Raw genomic sequence first — 22,035 nt, forward strand, 5'->3', positions numbered from 1 at the left:
CAGCTGCGGTATCTTCTCTTTAAGATTCCCGATATAAACCGGGAGCCGATCTAGGCTCGTAGTCCCTCCACGTCCTCAGGCAATGCACCACGGCTGTTATCTCTTTCTCTGGGACCGCGCCTTTCTGTCTCGTTGAGCTTCCGGCTCTCATATGCTATTGGGTGTCCCTCCTAGACCAATACTCTTCCAATGACATAGTCTGATGCTTCAATGTGCACTTCGAAAGGTATAGTATAGTTAGGCAACCTCAATACAGGTTCCTTCATCACAGCCCTCTTCAAGTCCTCAAAGGCTCTCTGACACTTGCCCTATCCCCTTAACTTAAAGCCAATGCCAAGGCTTTCTTCAATATATCTGTGAGTGGACTTCCTAGAATATCCAGTGATGAACCGACGGTATTAGTTCAAAAGGCCAAGAACTGATCGTAGCTCGGTCACGGGGACTCCCCACTCTTCTATTGCCTTCACCTTCTGCTTGTCCATCCTAATCGGCCATCCTCTATCCCAATGCCCTAGGCCCCGGGAGTCACTTCTTTCCACTTTTTTTCCTTCGACAAAGAAGAATGTGACTTGACAATCTAAGACCATTGGATTCTTGTAATTAATTCCTTTCTTTCTGCTTTTGCTTTTTCAATTTTTTGAAAAGGATGTGTTGGCAATTGGTGCCTGGTCCAAGGAAAGGAGGAGTCGAGGTCTACCTTCGAATAAGCAATCACAAACGGTCATAGGCTCAGCCCTAGTTCTTAAGGCAAAGTCTCACATGAAAGACAAAACTCAAGCGAGAAATGAGGCAGAAAGAGAGAAACCCAAACGAAGGAGCTTCGTCAGGTGAAGACAGTGCTAGCGAAGTGAATTAAATAAAAGGCATCAGTTGACTCTGTTTCTAAGAGCAGAGCGGGGAAGAGCTTATAGGTATTTACTTTTGGTTAAACAAAAGAGAAGTAGAAAAATCCGATGCTAGTCTTTGAACCTTGGCTTCTGCCACTTGTCTTGGCATAGATGTTCTCGAATACCGATGAGTTTGTGCCTTTTTCGCTGTTAGTGAGATTGTTATTTTAAGAGGTGTAGGTGAAAAAAGAAATTAAAGAAAAAAATAGGAAGAAACCTTTAGCTTATTCAATCAAGCAATATAAATAAAATACATAAGCTTAATCCCTTGTTTTGTTATTTGTCAATAGATTTCCAATGAAAAATTCCCCAGTTGCAAGTACTGTAAATTTTTTATATTTCTAGATCCAATTACCAATTCTCAGATGTTTTTTTTTTATATGCATCTTATATCAATAAAATTGATTTTTGTACTTATACGTATAGAACATGATATTCTATAGTAGCACCATGATCGTGTGGATCCAAGCCGACTCATAAGTAAATAGAAAATAAAAAACAGTTCCAATCGTTATGGTTGTTCAACAACGAAGAAAGAGCTTCCTCATCTATTTGTGAATGATTGTTCATTCACTATTTTAGACCATACACAAGCAGCAAAAAATGGGAAAGACAGACACATTAACACCATTCAAAAATTTCCAAGTTAAAGAAAAATTTTGAAAAACCTTTAAATCACTGTTTCCGAAGAGCAAAACAAAAGGATTAACCACTTCAGCTTTAAAAAATAATAACCTATGAAAATGAATGGAATTCGGATAAGTCGAGAGATGAGTCATGGTTACACTACATTAAGAGGAAAGTTACTCTTAACGCCAGATAATAGATTACAGCTAAAATGATACAATTGGTCTTAAGAATACCTTAGGGGAGAGCAGTCGACCTTGAGTTTTGGGCAGGCTGAAAAAGTTTGAACCCTTACAGCACAGCGAAGAAAAGAAACCTTCAACTTCGGTTCTACATACCCACATATCAAAAATCAATTATTCTCACTAAAAAAACAAAAAACTTTGACCAAATTTACGCAAGTAAAAGGGAAAAACTTTAATAAAATTAAAGTCATTATCTCAAGGTATTGGAATTCCCTTTCAAATTGATAAAGCTACAAGAGCTAAATCCTATGGCTACTGAGCCAAAATTCATGTTGACACACACTCGGGCTTAAAATCATTGATTTCTTTCTTCATTGAATCCCTGCCTTCTTCATTAATGGTTAAACATTCTAATTCCCCAAAGAAGACACACACTCGAGCTTAAAATCATACAAACAACGCCTAACCTTCAACATCTTTTGCGGCGTTTTGGAACCCAGCAAGCGGGAAATAATCACGTTACAGGTGCAGCGCTCGTTGGGGATGCAATTGGAGGAAACAAAGAGAAGGAAACGGTGGTGGGCTTCGAAAAGAATCAAGTTCGCTAATCTTGAAAGGAAATTTGGGGAGAGATTTTAGTGTTTGTATTTTGGGGAAACTGAGATTCGATTTGGGGTTTGTTTTAGGTAAATTGAGAACTGAAATTTTGGGTTTTTTTTAATTTGGGGGGAGATGACATGGCATTTTGTTGATGTGGCAGACGATGTGGCAACCGCCGTGAGAAAGTGGTGTAAACCTAGTATTACTGAATCTTGTAAGCCATAGTTTCTGGGCATCATTCAAAGCCTTAGTATTGAAGCAGCTGTGCATTTTGTTTCACCAGTAAATCAATTAGACTCCGATACGTCCACTTCTTTTCTCTAGCATTAGGATTAAGCAACGCATACACCTCTTCAAAACTTTTAAGGAAGTTCCCTTTTCCGTATGCAGTAAGAACCAGAGGATCTGTGTCTATTTGAACAGATTCATCAAGGAGGCCTATCCTTCTCCACACTACTAAAATCCTAGTCTCATCAAAGCCAAACCTTCTTGCATCAAATAGTATCCCGAAGGTAACTATATCTGGTTTCACACCAAGTTTTGGTAGTTCAGAGAATAAGAGTTTCAAGTGCATGAAATCTTTCATTTTTAAATGAGAAAACAAGATAATATTTGCAATCGATACATTCCATGGAACCCTAGCATCTTCCATCTCCTGGACAACAAGCTCCATGCCTCTTCGACTCAAAAGACAAGCATGAGAAAGGATGCGCAAACACCAGACAAGGTCAGTCCTACCCGTTCTTGAAGCAAGATCATCCCCCAAATCATCTAATCTCGAAAACATATGGTTTTTAATATAAACCTCAGCTAGGTTCCTAATCAAATCCTCCTTTAGAAAAGCATTTGATTTCAGTAAACTTTTATAAACCTTCTCCATATCTTTCAAGGTCCCAAAGTTAGTATAAGCTTCAAGCACTGCAACCAAAGTAGATGAATCAAAATGCATTCTTTTTGAACGCAGACTTTTATATGCCCCTTCCATTCTTTTGAGCAGACCACCTCGCGCAAACTCCCGAATAAGCAAATTATAAGTAACCTGATCAGGTGAACACCCATCTTATTTCATCTCCTTCAAACACATATCAATCTTACTATACATTTTATATTTTCCATAAGATTGAATAAGACCATCATAGGTATTAGTTTTAGGTTTCAAACCAATTCCCTTCATCTCGTGAAGGAAAAACAAAGCATCTTCGAACTTGCTGCTTCTAGAATAACCATGAATTATTGAATTGTAAATCTTTAAAGAAGGTTTAAGACCATTATGCTTCATTTCTTCAAGAGCACATACAGCTTCTTCTGTCAAACCCTCTTCACATAACAACCCAATAATCTTTTCATAGTTTGATTCATTAATGCGTGACTTCTCCACATTCTTCCACATATCAAACACCTATCGACAAATCTTCAACTTTCAAATTTCAATTTTTTTTCTCTAAAGTTAAAGACAAGTTTTAAATTGAATTGAAGAGAAAATACCTGGGAAATTAAAGTGGACCTAGAGGAAGTTTGAAGGAAGCGGATAACAGCCCAGAAGTGAGGTTTGGTCCAATCTCCGTCATGTTGAAGGATTTTCAAGGGGCAAGAACGTTTATTATTGAGCCTCTGAATCAAGGATTTGAGTGCTTGGTGTTGATGGTAGGTCTCAACGAGAAGAGTTGTGTGTTTGGTTGAATTATGGAGAGAATAAGTTATGGGTTTTGTGGTTAGGGCTTTGGAGAAAAAGTTATATTTAAAAGGGATATTATGGTTATGGAGTTGCAGGTACATTACATTCTCCATTGTTCTTCAATTGCGTGAGCTACTGTTTGCTGTTCTGAATTTATAAGCAAGTTACCCAACATTCGCTAATTCACACGTAACTTCTAAGCCTTTTAATATTCAACATTTTTCTTAACATTTTTTTGTTTTATATATAATTATACTGAATAGTTTTAGAAATATTTGTTAGTTGTTTAATTTTTTAATTTAATGATTTCTTTTAAAAATATTTAAAGTATTTATTTTTTAAATAAATATAATTTACACATGATAAATATTTTTAAAGAAATATACAATAACAGCTGCTACTTTAAATATTCTTAATATTCCTTATTTTACTTAATTATGTTAACATTATAATTATCAATCATTAAACTCAGTGTTTTAATAACCAACCCATGGTGAAACCCAGTAAAATGGCCAAGTCCTGGGTTGACCAGTTTGATTAGCAGGTCAAATCGGTGTCCAAAAGTTTGATATATAACAAAAATACCCTTGAATTACATAGAAGTCTCTATAGGTTAAAAATTTTGCAAAAACAACATAAACACCATTGCCGACGTCAACAAACCAAGGCAAATAGGGCATGTTTCTAATAGCAAAAACACTCCCCATCGTTGCGAAACACTCCCCTCAGCCTCCTAACCAAAACCCATATCACCCCTCCCCCGATTGCCTCGCCAATCGGCTGTTGCCGCCGATTTCGTTTTACGATTTTCGGTCGATTCACTCACCAAAAATCACCTCCGTCGTCGCCATTACACCCACTGGCCCTTCCTCTTCTACAATAGTCCGACCTTCAATTGTTCACCGATCACCGTCCTAATTTCTAGGGTTTCCAATGACTAGGAAAATCAATAACCCGATCCAATGAAGGCCCTAGGTCTTGCACTCATTCATGCTCATGCAACTCTTAAATATCAAACACACATATAATTATTCTTCATTCCATTCACCTAGTGGGTCAAACTCATATTTTCTATGTTTCATATCTTTATAATTTAACCCAAGCCAGTCATCTGGATTGTGAATCTCGTTTTTGGGTTCTATTTAGGGGCTAAAATATCATAATTTAAAGTTTAGGGGTAAAGTATATCTGTCATAGTTTGAAAACTTACACTTTCACCCCATCTGTTCGACGAATTATCAGCCAGATTGTCTTCCAAATTTGAACTGAAGTAGACCCCATTCTGCCCAATTGGTCTGATCAATCAGATGTGGCTTAGCCATTCTAACGACTAGTGCCACGTTGGCGCCACCTTTAATCTAGTCGATCAAATTCAAAGCGGTCAACTGATTTTTATGGTTCTCAAACTCCTGTTTTGGACATAACGGCTATATTTTTGTACTGTCCTATATAAACTCAACGAAACTCATTTTGAAATAACTTTGCACACTTTGAAATGTCATATTTATTAAAGCAAAAGTAATTTAAACAAACCTCTTTAGCTTTCAATTGCAAATCTCTTTTTCTAACACAAACCCTTTGTAGAAATAAACTTTTCCTCTTGTATATTGGTTTGTTTTATGCAAACATTTGTATATCTACTCTTAGAGAGTCATTCTTAAAATTTCATCAATCCAACTTGAGTTGTAAAAGATTGAGGTTCACTTTTGAGTTTTGGATATTTCTAGTTAGAAAAAGTAAGTCCTAGTATTTGAGATAGAGGTTTCAATGCACCTTGTGAAACAATTGTGTGTAAAGTTTTAATATCACATATAGGAAGCTATTTGTATTGGATTTGCCTGGTTGGGTGATCAATCGAGGAAGATCATGGAAAACTCCATGGGGAATAGCTTGGAAGAATGGATGTAGGTCGGGTTGGGGCTAAACCACTATATATCGTTGTGTTTGTTTTTCTCTTCTTTTATCTCCTTACATGAGTGCAATTTANGCTGTGCCCCCGGTAAGATGGGGTCGTGACTTACTAAAGAGAGGTAATAGAAAAGAGTTCTAAGAAAGAGAAAGAGAAATAGAGAGAGAAGTACCAAAGAGAAGTTGAATGAGAAGTAGTAAGGAAAGAAATAGAGAGAGAGAGTTATGGGGATAGATGAGTGGAGAATTTACTTACAGAGCATTATTTTAGTGTTCACCCCGTTGTTTTCCTATGTTTTGGAAGATCCAGGTGAGGACGTCGACACGCGAGGGGAAGCGGTTACATTGTCCACCATGTTTTAATATCTTTTGTATACATTATAAGTTTGTGTAAAAATGTATATGTTTGTAAAGAATATATATATATATATTTAATAAAAAGAAAATTTTGGGCCCAATTTCTTTATATTATTTTATATGTATTTCATTATGAGTATGTGAGTAGAAAGTGGCTATTACACTTTTTAAGAGGAATGGCCAGTGAGTAGAATGGTGGCAACGACTTCAATTTTCGATGAGTGAATAGACCGAAGATCGCAAAACAATGTCGTTGGCGATTGGGGAGGTGAACAGGGGAGGGGATAGATGGGTTTTGGTCAGGATACTAAGGCGAGTGTTTTCGTGGTGATGGGGGAGTGTTTTCGTTGTTGAAAAATGCCCCATTTGCCGATGTCGATGATGATGTTTGGGGTGTTTTTGTAGGATTTCAAACATATAGGGACTTAAATGAAATTTTTTGGGATATTTTTGTTAGATTTCAAACCATTGAAACCGGTTTGACCTGCTCGTCAAACCGGTTAAACTGCTTGATCTGGGACCCAGTGGCTTTGTCGAGTCACCACACGAGTCAGGTTTCTAATCACTGCTTGCAATTACTGTCTTGTTTAGTAATGGTAACAAGCTTGCTTTTAACAACTAGTGTTAACTTCCTTTTCCAAGTTCTAGTTTTCTCTATCCTAATATAAAGTTTATTCATCACTTATAAACTAATGAAATCAAGGAGTTTGGTAATGGTTAAAGTTCTCATAGTATCTAGTGCAACATTCTAGGGGTAACTCAGATTGTTTGTGAAAACATATGCCTACTCTAGTGTTTAGTAGATACTTTTCATAAAGTAATTGTATGCATCCATGTTGTTGTCCTTATACGACCTATTGCGGCCTTATAATTGTACTCATTCGTGGTTCTAGCATCACCGTATAACAAGTTTCCGAATTCAAGTGCGTGGTACGTAACACAGTACCTAATATTGGCATGAGGATGTTGAATTGTGAATTCATTTATGATACATTTTCTGTATTTAACATAAATATCAGTGTCCTTGTTTCAACGAAGCAAATGCTCTAAGAACCAACGCCATGATTCCTCGTTCTCTCCTTCACATATACAAACAACCAACGTAAAGTTCATTATCAACATCAATAGAGACAGTTGATAGGGTACATTTACTATAAGAGCCTTTCAAGTGTGCCTCTTCTAGCCCAAAGAACGATCTGCAACCATTTAGAAAAACCATCTTTTTGGATTGGAAAACTGACAAACATTCTCTGGAACTTTGTACCAATAGGTTTAACCTTAATGTATTCCTTAAAGTTCCTAAGTTGCAAGACATTGGCATAACTATATAGTTTGTGATAACTGATTACTAACATCATGTATGCTCTATGCACTTAGGAATGCCAATATGCAATGTTGCACAAAGACAGTTGTTCTCCCAGGCCACACTCAAAAGACATACTTGAGTTATACACATTGGATTGCTACGATTTTTATCTCCTTTTAAATCTTACAGACAGGGCAATAACTTTTATGTTTTGGTCTAAATCCAATTCATCCGTAAGATCGCAAAAATCACTCAGAAAGTCACGGCTATGACAGGGCAGTTTGTAACATGTTTTCACTTAGGCATTTCATCACAACACTATGTGCATACAAAACTCTACTATAATTACTACTCTACTTCATTCTCTCCCATTCAAAATGGGGAAAAAACTCCCTCATAAAACCATATCCCTGTCAAGAAAAGCACTTCTAAATAGGTTTACACCCATCTCTCAAACTTCATTTTCAATTTCCATTTCTCAATACACATTAAAACACTTCTCATACATGTATCCAACAACCACAAAACCATATTCATCTCAACTCAATTTCTCAACAAGCATAATAACTTTTATACGCAACATCTCTACTCGATCTCTAATCTCTCCTCAAAAGCTTATTCAAAACACAAGTTGGTTGGATTTACTTATCTCATACTTGAATAGTCTTCACTAAACTCTCTACTCTCTTGTTGGACCTTAGCTTTCCCTTATTTCCTAAGCATAACTAGTAAGAACTTAACCCTTACATAATAAACTCATATCTAGAGTAGAGATTCTTACCTCTTCTGCTTAGTATCAATTCTTTGTCAAACCCAACTCAAAACTCTCAAAAATCCCTTAGAAGATTGAGTGAGGAATTGAGAGAAAATGGGAGATGAAGAGGCGGTGGAAATGAGTGAAATGAAGGGGTTTTGAGAACTAAACCCTTATTAGCTCTATAATATACACTCTTTCCCATTTTGTCCCTACTCTTTCTTGAAAATTCCACCTTTATCCTTTAATTCTTTACAAACTCACCCCCATTCTACACTATCTCCATGAAATTTCCTTGCATTTACTCCCAACTTTTCCTGCTAATCAGTTAGAATGGTCATTTTTCCCTTAGGAAAGAATTCTCGAGAAAATAAAACAAAACTCAGCCGGCCCTTCACCGCGGCGAAGGATTCTCTGTCGCCCCGACAAAGAATTACAGAACTACACACCATAACACAAGCCAACGTCGCCGCGCGAAGACTGCAACTCCAAAATCTCCAAGTCTTGATCAATTCCAAGGTTAACACTCAACCAAACCCAAAACATAACTCACCAAGGGCCAACCAAACAACATGAACAATATACAAACTCATTAGGGGCAATTCAGTAACCCTTTAGGCCATAACTAAATAATGCTATGTATCTCAAATGGGGCATTACAAAACTAACAAACATTCTCGTAACTTTGTACCAATGGTTAACCTTAATGTATCCTTAAAGTTCCTAAGTTCAAGACCTAGCAAATTATATAGTTTGTGATGACTGATAACTAACATCATTGTCATTCCTAGTAATGATGTTGTCTTGTTTTTAGCTCTGTATACCATATTAGTATAACAACCTCTTCCTGTTTTTTTCTTAATAGCCTATTCTAAAATGATACATCAACCTTAGATTATCGTCTGCCATTTATAAGAACTTCCTAGCTATCTAATGAGCTTGATCTGAACCGTAGACAAATCTGGACACTATGTGAGGGGTATTAAAATATAATCTGATATGTATCATCCATGACATGAAGAAGAGGCATCAATCATGATGGGGCTACACAGAAGAAGGACTTATGCCTTTCAATTGCAAAGCCTACAGTACATCCTTGAAGACATTAGTAGTTTCAAACACCTAGCCACCTCTAAAGCAATCAAACTATCCCCTAAAGGTTGTTAATACACATGACCAGCAATATATTGACCATTCTATCAAAAAATGTCTCATCATCTGAGTCCCGTTTGTGCAAATATAGTGATGAAAGTATCCATTACCATTGCCTCAGTCTCTCTAATATCTTTTACCTATTGGAACCTATAAACGACTTTTTTCCACCCAAATAATGGTTTAAGACACTTTTCCACACACACGCTTTTAAAATACCCTTTACTACCCAAATTTATTTTCATTTCCATTTCGGCATTGTTGCGACTCCACACCACCACTATTATCTTCGCCGATCATCATCACCAAACCCTTCAAACTCTACTCCCTGGACCTTACCAATCCCACAATCGAACGATTAGTTTTGAACAACCACCCCCCAAGTCAATTCTGATCAATCCCCCACCACAAAAGACTCATTGACTCCCCTCTTCAAAATCCCCAATAGCCTGGACTGAGTTTGTTCTTTGGGCCACTGGAATATAATCTGGGTAGTAAAGTGGTATCTTAAAAGTCCGTGGGTGAGAAAGTGACATCAAACTATTATTTGGGTGGGAAAAAGTCGTTAACTCGGTTCCCAATTGATTTCCATTTCTAGAAGGACTTATATAGGCAATTTGAAGCACACGATTGTGATTGTAGGACTAGCAATTGCAAGGATTATTTTGTGAAAGCATAGTATATAATTATTTTTTCTTGCAGTATAAACACACTTTTGTAAATTGGATAGGTATTGGAAAAATTACAAAATATTTGTTTTTTATCTAAACAAATTTATGTCCATGTTGTATTTATTTGGTATACATTATCAAGTACACAACAAAGAACTTTAAGATTATGTCATTTTACACTGTGCTATATTCACAATTTGAAATTTAGGTATGTTGCTTTAAGAATTTGTAAGCTTTATGCTTTGGATTCAATTTGCAAACTTTTTTGCCTAGGAGTTGTAAACTTTAAACTTGTATGCTCATTTGTCAAATATAATTTGATTGGATGGGTCACTTTGGCTATAATTGTATTATTTACTGGATTTTTATCTTATATAATTTTGAGTTTGAAGTGGTGATTACAAAATCACTTAAAGGATTTGTGATTATTCGGTGAATGGAATCAAGAGTGATTACATGTGTGTATGATATTTGGGAGTTTGGAGCATGAATGAGTGCAATGTGCAAGAAAGATGAAAATGTCACTTTGAGGGTTTTTTAGATTTAGACCAAAATGTCACTTTTCAAACCTAGGGTGTTAATTGATATTTTTTGTTTCATATCTTTGTAGTTTAACCCAGCTGATCAACTGCATTGTGCATCCCATTTCTGGGTTCTATTTAGGGGCCAAATATCATTTCTAAAGTTTACGGTAAAGTATATCTACCATAGTTTGAAAATTCACCTCATCCGTTTAACCGGATTGTCTTCCGTTTTGCACTGAAGTAGCCCTATTTTCCTAGTTGGTTTGATTTAACAGATGTGGCTTAGTCGTTCTAATGGCTAGTGCCACGTCGGCATCACCTTAAATCTGGTTGTCCGATTCAAAGCAGTCAACTAGTTTTTTGTGTTTTTCAAACTGTTATTTTAGGCATAACAACTATATTTTGCCTTGTCCCCCTTCGCTAACCATACTCCGTATTGGGTTGATTTTTCTAGCCAAATTTCAATGATTCTAGGGTCCAAAATTCAATTCGCCACCCATCCTTGAATCACCGACCTCCACTCTACAAAACCCTCTAACCCCACACTTGATAGCCTCTCATTCGCGGTGATCAGGTTAGGGTTTTGTGAAGTTTAAAATGGTAATCCGTGGATAGGGTGCCAATCACTGGTCTGATTTGGTCCAGTTTTCAAAACAGTGACTAACAATAAACCTTGGGGGTCAACGTCTTTTTAACTCAAAAATTTAAGTAATAACATATTTTGTTCTATTTGTGTCTCTGAATCTGCTTTTTTTTTAAGAATTGGGTTAGTTTTACCCTCATGAAGACATTAAAAGGGAACAACATAATCTCAAAATTAAAGCATATGTATATATTAGTAAACCAATTAGCTTGCTTGAAAAATCTGGAAAGGAGTTGGGCTTCTCTTTTCTCGAAGAAAATAGAGGAGAGGCTGATCAGATGGGGCTGCAATGTCTTGAAGGGCCAATCGTTGGTGAAAATAATGGAGTCATGGTGAGCCCATAATGATTATGGGTGGACATAGAGAGGTCGAAGTCCAATTAAATATTAACTTGCTTTATCTATTGCAAATTAAGCATATTCATTAAAATACAATTGTTGAGGCTGCAGAACATCCCTCTTACCACGCTTTCAAAACAATTTTTCCAGCCCAATTCTAGCATGTAATTCTTATTTTGAGGTGACCAAACCATCAAAACCTTATCATGCTTTCAAAACAACTTTCATTTCTAACTTGGGAGTTTTTAAAAGACATTTGAGTTAAAATTTAATTAAGGGCTATGTAGTTTGTAAATGCTACTAAATAGCCTTATTTTTTATTAAGCTTAATTAAATGATTAGGGGTTAATTAGGATTATTAATAATTGTGTATCTTTTAAAAATTATAATATGTACCCAAGAGTCAAATTCATGCAACAAACCCAAACACTTCTTCTTCTTCCTCCCGCCCCGTTAACGCATTCCTTTGCCATTACAATCTTCTCCAACACAATCCTCCTCCTCCTCCTGACATTTCATCTAGGTATGTGTATCTCCCTTTCGATTTCATATTTCGATTTACAAGATCTGGGTTTGATTTTGATTTAGCATGGATTGGGTTGAGTTATGATTTTGTTTTAGTTGTTTAGGTTGTTGGGTTGTGTTTGATGTAATGGAAGTTGAAAGGAGTGAATATGTAGAAAATTTGTTCTGGGTATGTGTTCTTGGGTATGATGGATCGATTGTAGGTGGAGATGACGGAAAATGTTTTCTGGGTATGATGGACGCTTAAGCGATCTAGTAGTTTTGGTAATGCAGTAGATAGATCCCTTAGCGATCGGTATGTGGCTAAGATTGCTTAAGCGATCTGCTAAAAGTTGGGTGTAGGAGCAGATTGCTTAAGTAATCAGTAAATGGCATAAGATCGCTTAAGCGATCATGGTTATATTATATGGATCACTTAAGCGATCAAGTGTATCGCTTAAGCGATCCAGTATAAATAATCATGATCGCTTAAGCGTACACTAGACCATATAAGCGACTGTGCAGATTCTTTTTAAAATATTTGAACCCTTAGTATAGCATTCAAGAATTTTTTTTTCTTGCATTACAGGTAGTTGGCTATTATTACCATGGGACAAGTTTTTTGGGATGTTGAATATTTTGGTGAGTGGGTGGAGGAAGAAAGTATTAGAAGTGGATTAGGAGAGCAAGAAGTTATACTAATTGCTGTGAGCATAGAGGTTAGTTTGATGAGTTATTGATGAAATAATTAGAAGAGGTGATTTGAGTTGCTCACGTAGTGAATAGTTGCGAAGTATGTTTTAAGTAGAGTTCCTGCATTATAAGGTACCTCCGCTATATTAAAGTCGGAGAAAGTGTGAAGTTTATAATGATTGATGTGGCCGATAATGGTTCAAGGCCGATTTTAAGGGTTTCTTTCGAGAAAAACTGTTGGAAGTAGGTTCAAGAAGGGATAACGAGGAAGTAGGCGAAGATTTTCCTAGTTTTATTTGAACTACGAGGCCATTGATTTGTTAGTTGAAAAATCAGTGTAGACGGTGATTGGGTGGTGAGGAGGACACTGTAGAAGAGGTTGGTGATGGAAGGCAAAATGAAATTGTTGAGGAGGAGGACCCCTAGATGTTCCCACAGATGTAGGGATTCTTTTAAATACAGATTATGCAGAAGGCATAGATTGTAGGAAGAGACACTATGGTCATTATGCAAGTTCAGAGGAGGCATTGAGTAGTAGTGAATCAGCTCATGTTTTTACGGATGGATCGGAGTTACGCATAGGGTATTTATTTGACAACAAAGAAGAAGTGGTGAACTAAAACTTGTTGCCTTGAGAGGTAATTTTGAGTGCATAACCAAAAAGTCAAATTCATTAGCTATGACGGTTGCATGTCTGACCGAAATGCAAGTGGCGGGTTTATTATAGAAAGTTGGCGGAGTCAGAAAAATTTATTCTTAGCACATATACCTGTGAGCACACATGGGTTTTGGCATATTTCAGGTGAGCATCGCAAGCGTCCGCTAGTTATTAGAGAATTTGTCAAAAGTCAGTTCGTTGAAGGGAAAGGTCCATCTCCTGAGACTTTAGAGACTTGGCACATAGTTGGATGTACTGTTAGTTACTGGAAATGCTGAAAGGGAGACAACATGCATAAGATTTTATGAGGGCATGCTGAGCATGTGTACGCATTAGTAGAAGCGTACCGTTATATGCTGAGTTGACAAACCAAGGTAGCAAACGCTTGAAGTGAGACTACCGTCTGCTATAAGGGGTTTTGTAAACATGAGGAAGGTGTTGGTTTTTGATGTTTGCTTTTTGATGGAAAGTATGGAGGTACATTGTTGGTGCCACACATAGGACAGTGAGAATCACACATATCCTGTTACATGGGTGTGTGTTGACTCTGAGAATGACGGTCATGGACTTGGTTTTTTCAGCATTACGTATGATAGTGCCTGACAGTGACGAGTTGTGCATAATATCCAATAGGCACAACTCTATAAGAAGGGATTGCCACTATTTACCGTCAGCACATCACAGATTCTGTATGAGGCACCTTGGTGAGAACATAACACAAAAGTTTAAGTGTGCTGGCCTCCTTCAACATACTACATGGTAGCAAAAGCTTATCGGTTGAGAGAGTTCGAGGAGCACTTCCAGTAAATCCGAATCAAGATAATAGAGTTACTAAGTATCTTGAGCATGATGTTGGTTTTGAGCGATGCAGTAGAGCTTACTTTCTTGGAAGAAGGTTGATGTCATGACCCACGAATAAGGCGAGTCCATAATTCAAAGTTGTTAATAGAAAAGAGTTTCCAATAGTTGCACTTTTTGATGCAATCCAAAGGACATTGTCACAGTGATTCCATGAGCGTTGTACGAAGTCAGATAATTTTACTACAACCCTTGTTCCGTCAGCTGAAAAATTATTACGAGAATGCATGGAATTGTCAAATGCACTGTTTGCCTATCCTCTTAATGCTCAAGAGTTTACTATGCGCGGCTATGATCCGGATGCCATAGTTAACCATTTTTGTAAAACTTGCAGCTGTAAAGTGCTTGACATTCAACGTTTACCTTGTCCTCATGCACTAGCACACTGAAACACCAACAGAACCGAATTTTGGTTCAAGAATTTACATGGAACTTTGCTCCCCTCTCTATATGGCAGATCAATACATGTTAGCTTATTCAAAACATATATCCAGTGCCCCAGAAAGCAGTGGGTAGTGTCGCTAGAGTGTGGCTGACATTATAATCCATCCGCCATTCAAAAAGACAGCAAAGGGAAAAAAGAGTTAAATGTATTCCATCAGCCTCTGAGCTCCCCAGAAGATGAATAAGTGCTCAATTTAAAAATCACTTGGCCACAAGAGAAGCAGTTGCCAGAAGTACACATGCAGATCCGAAATTTAGGTTCGAAAGGATGAAATTCAGGGAGTTGCCAAGGCCATTCGTTGATGAGTTATTGTTTTCAATTATTGATGTTTTAAATTGTATTGTTACCTTTATAAATCATTCTTTATATTTAGTATTCTTGTTACATGTCCTAAATATTTTTTCGTGATTTTAGTTTCGAATTAGGCTGTCAAATTGAGGAAAAAGTATGGAATTAATACGTGTTGGTAATTTTAGTTTGTCAAAATTCGGAGAAAGCTGGAAAAGTATATATTGCCCATGATCGCTTAAGCGACTAAGTAATTGCCTAAGCCACAAAGGGTTTTTCAAATCGGATCGCTTAAGCGATCGTGCACCTGGGCAGTATTATTCTGCCCATTACATGATCGCTTAATCGACCAAGTGAAAAGACAAGAATCGCTTAAGCGATATCACGGATCGCTTAAGCGATCATGCACCTGGGCAGATTTAATTCTGCCAATCACTTAATCGACCAAGTGAAAAAAATAAGAATCGCTTAAGTGATATGTACGATGCTTAAGCGACCCTGTGTAAACGAAGTTCCTTTGACTATTAACAGATTTTTTATGCAAATGGTTTTGCAAAGTTAAACTCCATACATAAATATGTTGTTGTTGGGCAATAAAGTATTCTTTATTGAATGAATCGTTAGGAGCTAATCTGTATAAACTATCTGCACAAACAATCCATTGATTAGTCTTACAACTTCGCTTACTCCTTAAATAATAACTCTTTTAAATTTAGACCAGAAGAATCTCAAAAGAGTTTAATATTTATCAATGCTCTAGACATTTCACCATCTTCTTGTTTATCCATATCACAACTGTGAAGCCATTTTATTGCTCGAACTCTTAACATATAGGTTTTACGATTCGTTTAGTGGACCATAACCGTTATTTTATTTATTTAAACATATAGTTCTTTTACGTCAGTATAAAACATAAAAGGTGTAGAATGTTTACATCTATGCTAACATATAGTTTACGATTCGTTGAGTGGAACATTAGGCGATTTTAGATCACGTAAGCAATCATGTCCTAGCCGAATCGCTTTAGCAAATATTTTGGGAATATTTTATAATATCCCAAAATATTTGTTTGTTTAATTATTTAGTAAATATTAGTTTATATTTTTTATTACTTTTAAACCCCTTAAGTTTATTAATATCAAAATTGGACAGGAAAAATTTTTAATTTAATATACACGCCCACCTACCCACGGTGCTAGATCCAGCCACCACTGCCAAATCTTACCAGGAAAGGGTGTTAAATGCACAACGGTTGGATCTGGCGGATAGGTGTCGATATGGCCTGTTTCGGCCAGATCGACACGAATGTGGCCAGAGAAGGCCTAATCATGACTAGATTTGGCCCGACGGACGAAAAGTCTACATCTGGCCATCTGTGATGGCCAAATATATGGTCGCCTTGTCGATCACAATGCCCAAGATTTGGCCGTCGTTGACCGTCAACGTCGGCCATTTCTTTGAAATTCGATGATAGCCAGATGTGACCTTTTCTGGCCAGACTGGCCAGAAAAGGTCACATCTATGAATTACCAGCCTTTTCGATCGTTTGTAGCTGTCGTGGTAGCCGAAATCTGGGAAGTTAGGTGGGTGGGTGGGGGGTGTTTTTTGTTAATTTTTTAACTTTTTCAGGCGGTATTAAGGAAATTAATTCACTTATGGATCTAAAATTAATTAAAAAAAATACTAATATTTCCTAAATATTAAACAAAGAAATATTTTGGGAAAGGATTTGTAATATTTATAAGATATCCAACCAAACGCACTCTCTATGTTCTGAGCACAGAAAAATAACATATGTTCACTAAGATTCCATGTTTACCTTATAAATATATAATGGTCATGGTCCACTGAACGAATCGTAAACCCTATATGTTAGCTAAACTAAACATCTACACCTATATGTTTAATACTGACATAAAACCTATATGTTTAATATAAATATAATAACGGTCATGGTCCACTGAACAAATCGTAAACCCATATTTTAGCATAACTTTAATCGTTTAACCGTGCTCAAATACAATAAATAATATCCGAATACATAGGATCGCTTAAGCGATCCTCTGTATCTACACAATCGCTTAAGAGATCTGTCTGTATCCTTAAGCGATTCTTTGCTTTTACTCTGTCATTTAAGTGATCCGTCTATATCGCTTAAGCGATTCTTCTTGCTTTTACTCCTGGTCACTTAGCGATCGGTAATCGCTTAAGCGATCTAGTCCACGGCAAAGCCCAGACCTATGATCACTTAAGTGATCCATTTGTATCGCTTAAGCGATTTTCGTAAAGACTCTTGGTCGCTTAAGCGTTTGAGATCGCTTAAGCGATCTTGTCCAAGGCAAAATGAATATCTGCCCAGATCTATGATCGCTTAAGCGATCTTATGTATCGCTTAATTGATTCTTCCTAAAAGAGTCTTTGTCGCTTAAGCGATTCGGATCGCTTAAGCAATATTTCTGAGGTAGAAGGAACATTTGCCTAGATGGGTAGTCGTTTAGCGATCTTATGTATCGCTTAAGCGATGCTTCATAATAGACTTTTGGTCGCTGAAGCGATTTAAGATTGCTTAAGCGATCATTTCTAAAAAGTCTTGGTCATTTAAGATATATATGTGGTCGGTCATATACGTATTGTTTGGTACCATGCCTGTCTTTAGTTAATTAATTTCGAAATGATTGTGATTAGGAAACATTTGTACATCACTCATTTCCCTCCCAAATCCGAAAAGAATTTGTATCGCAAAATTAAGTAATTTATATCAATCTAATTCATCACAAATCAAAAATAAGAGACATCAATGTAACCTTTTATCGAAACACAAAATAAAAAATAGGCATGGGATGCGGCAAAATTCGAAATATTTTGGACAAACTAACCATTAGCCCCAGCTGTGGTGAATCAAATAATCACAACCAGTACATCCTGTTGAAGTGATACACAAAATGAACAAAAACGCTAAAAACCATTATCCAACTTCAGTTGAGCAATGTATCAACACCATACACAAATTCAATCTGCTAATGATATATCTTATATGGACAAAGAAAATATCTCCCAAATGTCAGATCCAATTCTTTACATATTCTACGGCACAAGGCTTTTGGCTGCCGCAAGAAAGCCACAACACAACGATCTGGACTTGAGAATTTCCTATACACTGCCTTTAATTTACTTTTTGATGCCAAGAGTTTAATGTCACTAACACCTTTGCACATGTTCTTATTGCAGATGCCTCCTCCTACCAACCAGCCTTTGAGAGTTTTCAAATTCTATTTGCCAGTAACTTGTCTGAGATCATTGTTTGGTACCATGCCTTCCCAGCAGCCTTTATTGCAGATGCCTCCTCTTGCCAACTAGCCTTTGAGAAGTTTCCTCTCATTGTTTGCCAGGAACCTACAAAATTATCTGACACACACCTGCAACACGTCAACTTTTGTAAATTAAAAAACACGTAAAAAAGTTACAAGTGGGTAGGTAAGAAGTTCACTCAGTCCGTCTCTTTCGTAAAGCTCCATATAAGCATGACACCTGCAGCATCACACCACAACCCAAGTACCAACATCAAGATCACATAAACTACAAAATTCAAAGTCCAACTTTCATACCTTTGATTGGGTTCTGGTCACTCAAAACGATCCATCTGCCCATGGAAGCAGTGACAGCCCCAGCGCTCCCGACAGTCTCTCATTGTTTCGTATTCAAGCAGTCCATCGGGTGTTGGTCATGTCGAACTAAATAAATTTAAGGGCATATGCCCCACATTCAGCACTACAATAGGAAGAAACATTAGCATTAGAATAAACTTATAGAACAATTGTATGTAAGTTATTTTTATACAAATTTACCTTGACTCATTTATTGGACGGTAGAGCGCTTAAGTGGCCACTTTTCGATTAGTACTTGATCACCCCAAGTGCCCAAACATCTCGCTATCACGCAATAGCCGTGGAACAACCTGGACATTGGCTCCAACTGGACCTCCAACTGCTTGTCTCGACAAATAGTTGTTGCAGTCAAGGATCTTCAACAACTCCTCCTCTAGATGCATGACGACTGCTATCCAGTGCATTTGTTTGACGAGGATGATGTAGTATACTATTTTAACAATGGCCCAATCTGGCCATATTTGGGCTTTCTCCCCTGTACATGCTGCATAATCTTGTTATCAAACTTAAAATCATCAGGGATGCGGTCCAACTGTTCTGGGGCCAATCTTTTTTTCGCTTCGCTGCTCCTTTTGCTGCACCTCTAGAACAACATTTTTAATTAAAGTGCGATATGTCAAAACAAGCATTTGGCCAAACCTACATCGGTGATGGCACAGTTGGGATACAATAGATCACCATCACTAGTCTGTTGTACCTTATCAGTGCCAATCCTTATCGATGTGCTGCATCAATAAAAACAAAATAAGTATGGAACAAGGCAAAAATAAGAAAATTAAGAGAAATAACTCACCGAGTCCTCAAGCCACATGCCCATCGTCAACAACTTTTCAAACCATTCTCAGGGACAATCCTCTGTCTTACACTTTATATGGCCATTACTTCCTGGTTCATTGTAATAGGCATAGACGAGTTTTTTCTTTTCCTCTATTAGCCTATACAAATCGACATTTGAGTCCATTTTCGCTTGCCCCACTTCCTCCCCCTTCCTCCATTTTCACCCCCTCCGCTTCCTTCGCCTTCCACCTCGCCCTCCTCCATTATCACTCTGCCCTATTTCCTCCACCACCTCCTTAACCATCTCCATTTCTGGTTCTTCCTCCATTCGTTTCTTAATTTTCCTCTTCTTATACCGGTGTCACTGCCATGTAAGGCGATTTGACAAACTTGCTCTTTCGGCTCTCTTTTTTTCAGCCCAGTTTGCACTTGAACCGCCTTTAATTTTCCACCAACTTCCTCCTCAACTGTACCAATTTCTCTGCCAGCTTATCCACTTTCTCCTCCACCCTTTTCATGCGCTCTTCCATCTTGTCAAACCTGTCATAAATGCCTATTGTAAAACTCTCAAACAAGCCGTTTATGAGGTCAACCACCTCATTCTCTAGAGGCCGATGTCTCGGCAAAGCGGTACTTGTTGTACCGGTTTTGTTAAGGCATACGAACCTCTTCCTCCCCTCTTCTCCTCCTCCTCCTTCTCGGCCTCCTGCCGATTAGAGCTTCATCATCCTCAACATCAACCACGTTGTCAAGCAGTGACCCTGTAACTACTGTCGCATGCGTGACCGATCCCGCGCATCAGCGGTCTATCCGTTCATCCCTTTCATCCTCCAGTGCTTTGAAAGATATGACATAATCCTCTTCCGCTTCATCCCCAGTAGCAATGAGAAAGGAACAACTCCCTACAATAAGAAACAAAATCAATCATATTGAAACGACATTTAAAAGCAACTGCATATTCAAAGGCTTGATCCTTTAATCTTACCCTAGCCGCTTCAATCTCCATGTTTATTTGGTCGTGATCCCAATGGATACACCTTTCCACATGCCACCGCAACATCCTAGAAAATTGCTATTGCACATCCAAACTGTTGCTCCCCCCCCCCCCCCCCTTCTCACCGCCGCCGTTAGTGAAAAGGATGACCTCATACATCCAAGCCTACATTGTAAAAAAATTCATATCATAATTCAAACACATATATTCAAAAATATAACAAAAAACTATTATATTTACCTGCATTGCCCAGGGAAGCCAAACAAATTGTACGTGCTTGGTTTATCCTTCCCGACCCATTGGGACTACTTTAACCGCCATGTCTCGTTTTTTCCTGATGTTGATGGTCCACTCAAGATATCCGTGCCCACGGATAAGAATTAAAGAACTCCAAGTTGCTTGCAAACAACAACCAATCTTTCTCAATAGCTTTTGTTGAGTCACCAGCCAATAAAGATCGAATGTAAAAACAATACCAAGCACACTTTTATCTTCTCTCCCTCATTAAACCGAACTATTTGTAGCCTCTTTCTCTAAAACCCACCCGTCCTGTAATAGACTTTGCCCCCTGTAAAACCTTCTTACGAACCTTATGGCTCCCGGACTCTTCTTTATTACGTCTGCCTCTGCCTTATCTGGCACTTCCCCACATCGTAAGCCCGTCACCAATGCATATTCCATCATCCCAAAACGTAGTGGCTTTCCGTCCCCACCACGAACCACATTTTTTTTTTTATTGCATTTTACTGATTGCAGCAATATGTAATGCACTCCCTGCCCCCAAAACGCCTTTTTCCATTTGTTTCGATTCTTAAAACCGACCGAACAAGTGTCTTCGAAATCTCTTGCACCATGCTCATTCCGCTAAAATCTCCTTTATTCTGTCAAAAACATCCCAACTCCGACCTGATTGTCACCCTTGCAGGGAAGTAGGTACTTTATTGCTTACAAGCTCCTACTTGTAGTCTCTATAGTTAACGGTCTGCACAATCTGCACAATCGATATAAACAAAATGTCAGCAACCAAATACCCAAAACAACTAATAAACAAATATCAGCAACAAAAAATTACCTCTGGTTCGCTTAAGCGATTTCGGATCGCTTAAGAGATCTTGACTTTGCCTCGTGCAGATATCTTAAGCAATCTAAAATCGCTTAGGCGAACTAAAGAATCTCTTAAGCAAACAAAAGATCGCTTAAGCGATCTTATATCTAAGATGATTCTGCCTCAGACAGATCACTTAAGTGATCGAAATCGCTTAAGCTACTAAGAGGAAACTGAATCAATCGCTTAGCGATACAAAGGATCGCTTAAGCGATCTTAGATCTGGACAGATGATTCTACCCAGATCTAAGATCACTTAGCGATCCTTTGTATCACTTAAGCGACCATGAGTAAAAGAGATTAATCGCTTAAGCGATACAAATGGTCGCTTAAGCGACAATAAAGAGCAATACTGCCAAAACAAATACGTACCCTTTCTTCCGCTAGCCTCCTTATAGCTTGCATTCTCTGCTGGCCTCTT

General features: G+C 37.8%; 1 protein-coding gene across 1 annotated transcript; it reads right to left on the reverse strand.

Moving 5' to 3' along the window:
* Nucleotides 1–1,627: 1,627 nt before the first annotated feature.
* LOC116107525 (pentatricopeptide repeat-containing protein At4g14190, chloroplastic) lies at nt 1,628–4,124 on the reverse strand. Its single transcript, XM_031393798.1, is given in 2 exon segments — nt 1,628–3,698; nt 3,785–4,124. Coding segments are annotated over 2 exon segments (1,455 nt in total). The 5' UTR covers nt 4,088–4,124; the 3' UTR covers nt 1,628–2,546.
* Nucleotides 4,125–22,035: the final 17,911 nt, after the last annotated feature.

This window comes from Pistacia vera, unplaced genomic scaffold, assembly GCF_008641045.1.
Source record: "Pistacia vera cultivar Batoury unplaced genomic scaffold, PisVer_v2 Contig539, whole genome shotgun sequence".
In the NCBI taxonomy this organism is placed as follows: Eukaryota; Viridiplantae; Streptophyta; class Magnoliopsida; order Sapindales; family Anacardiaceae; genus Pistacia; species Pistacia vera.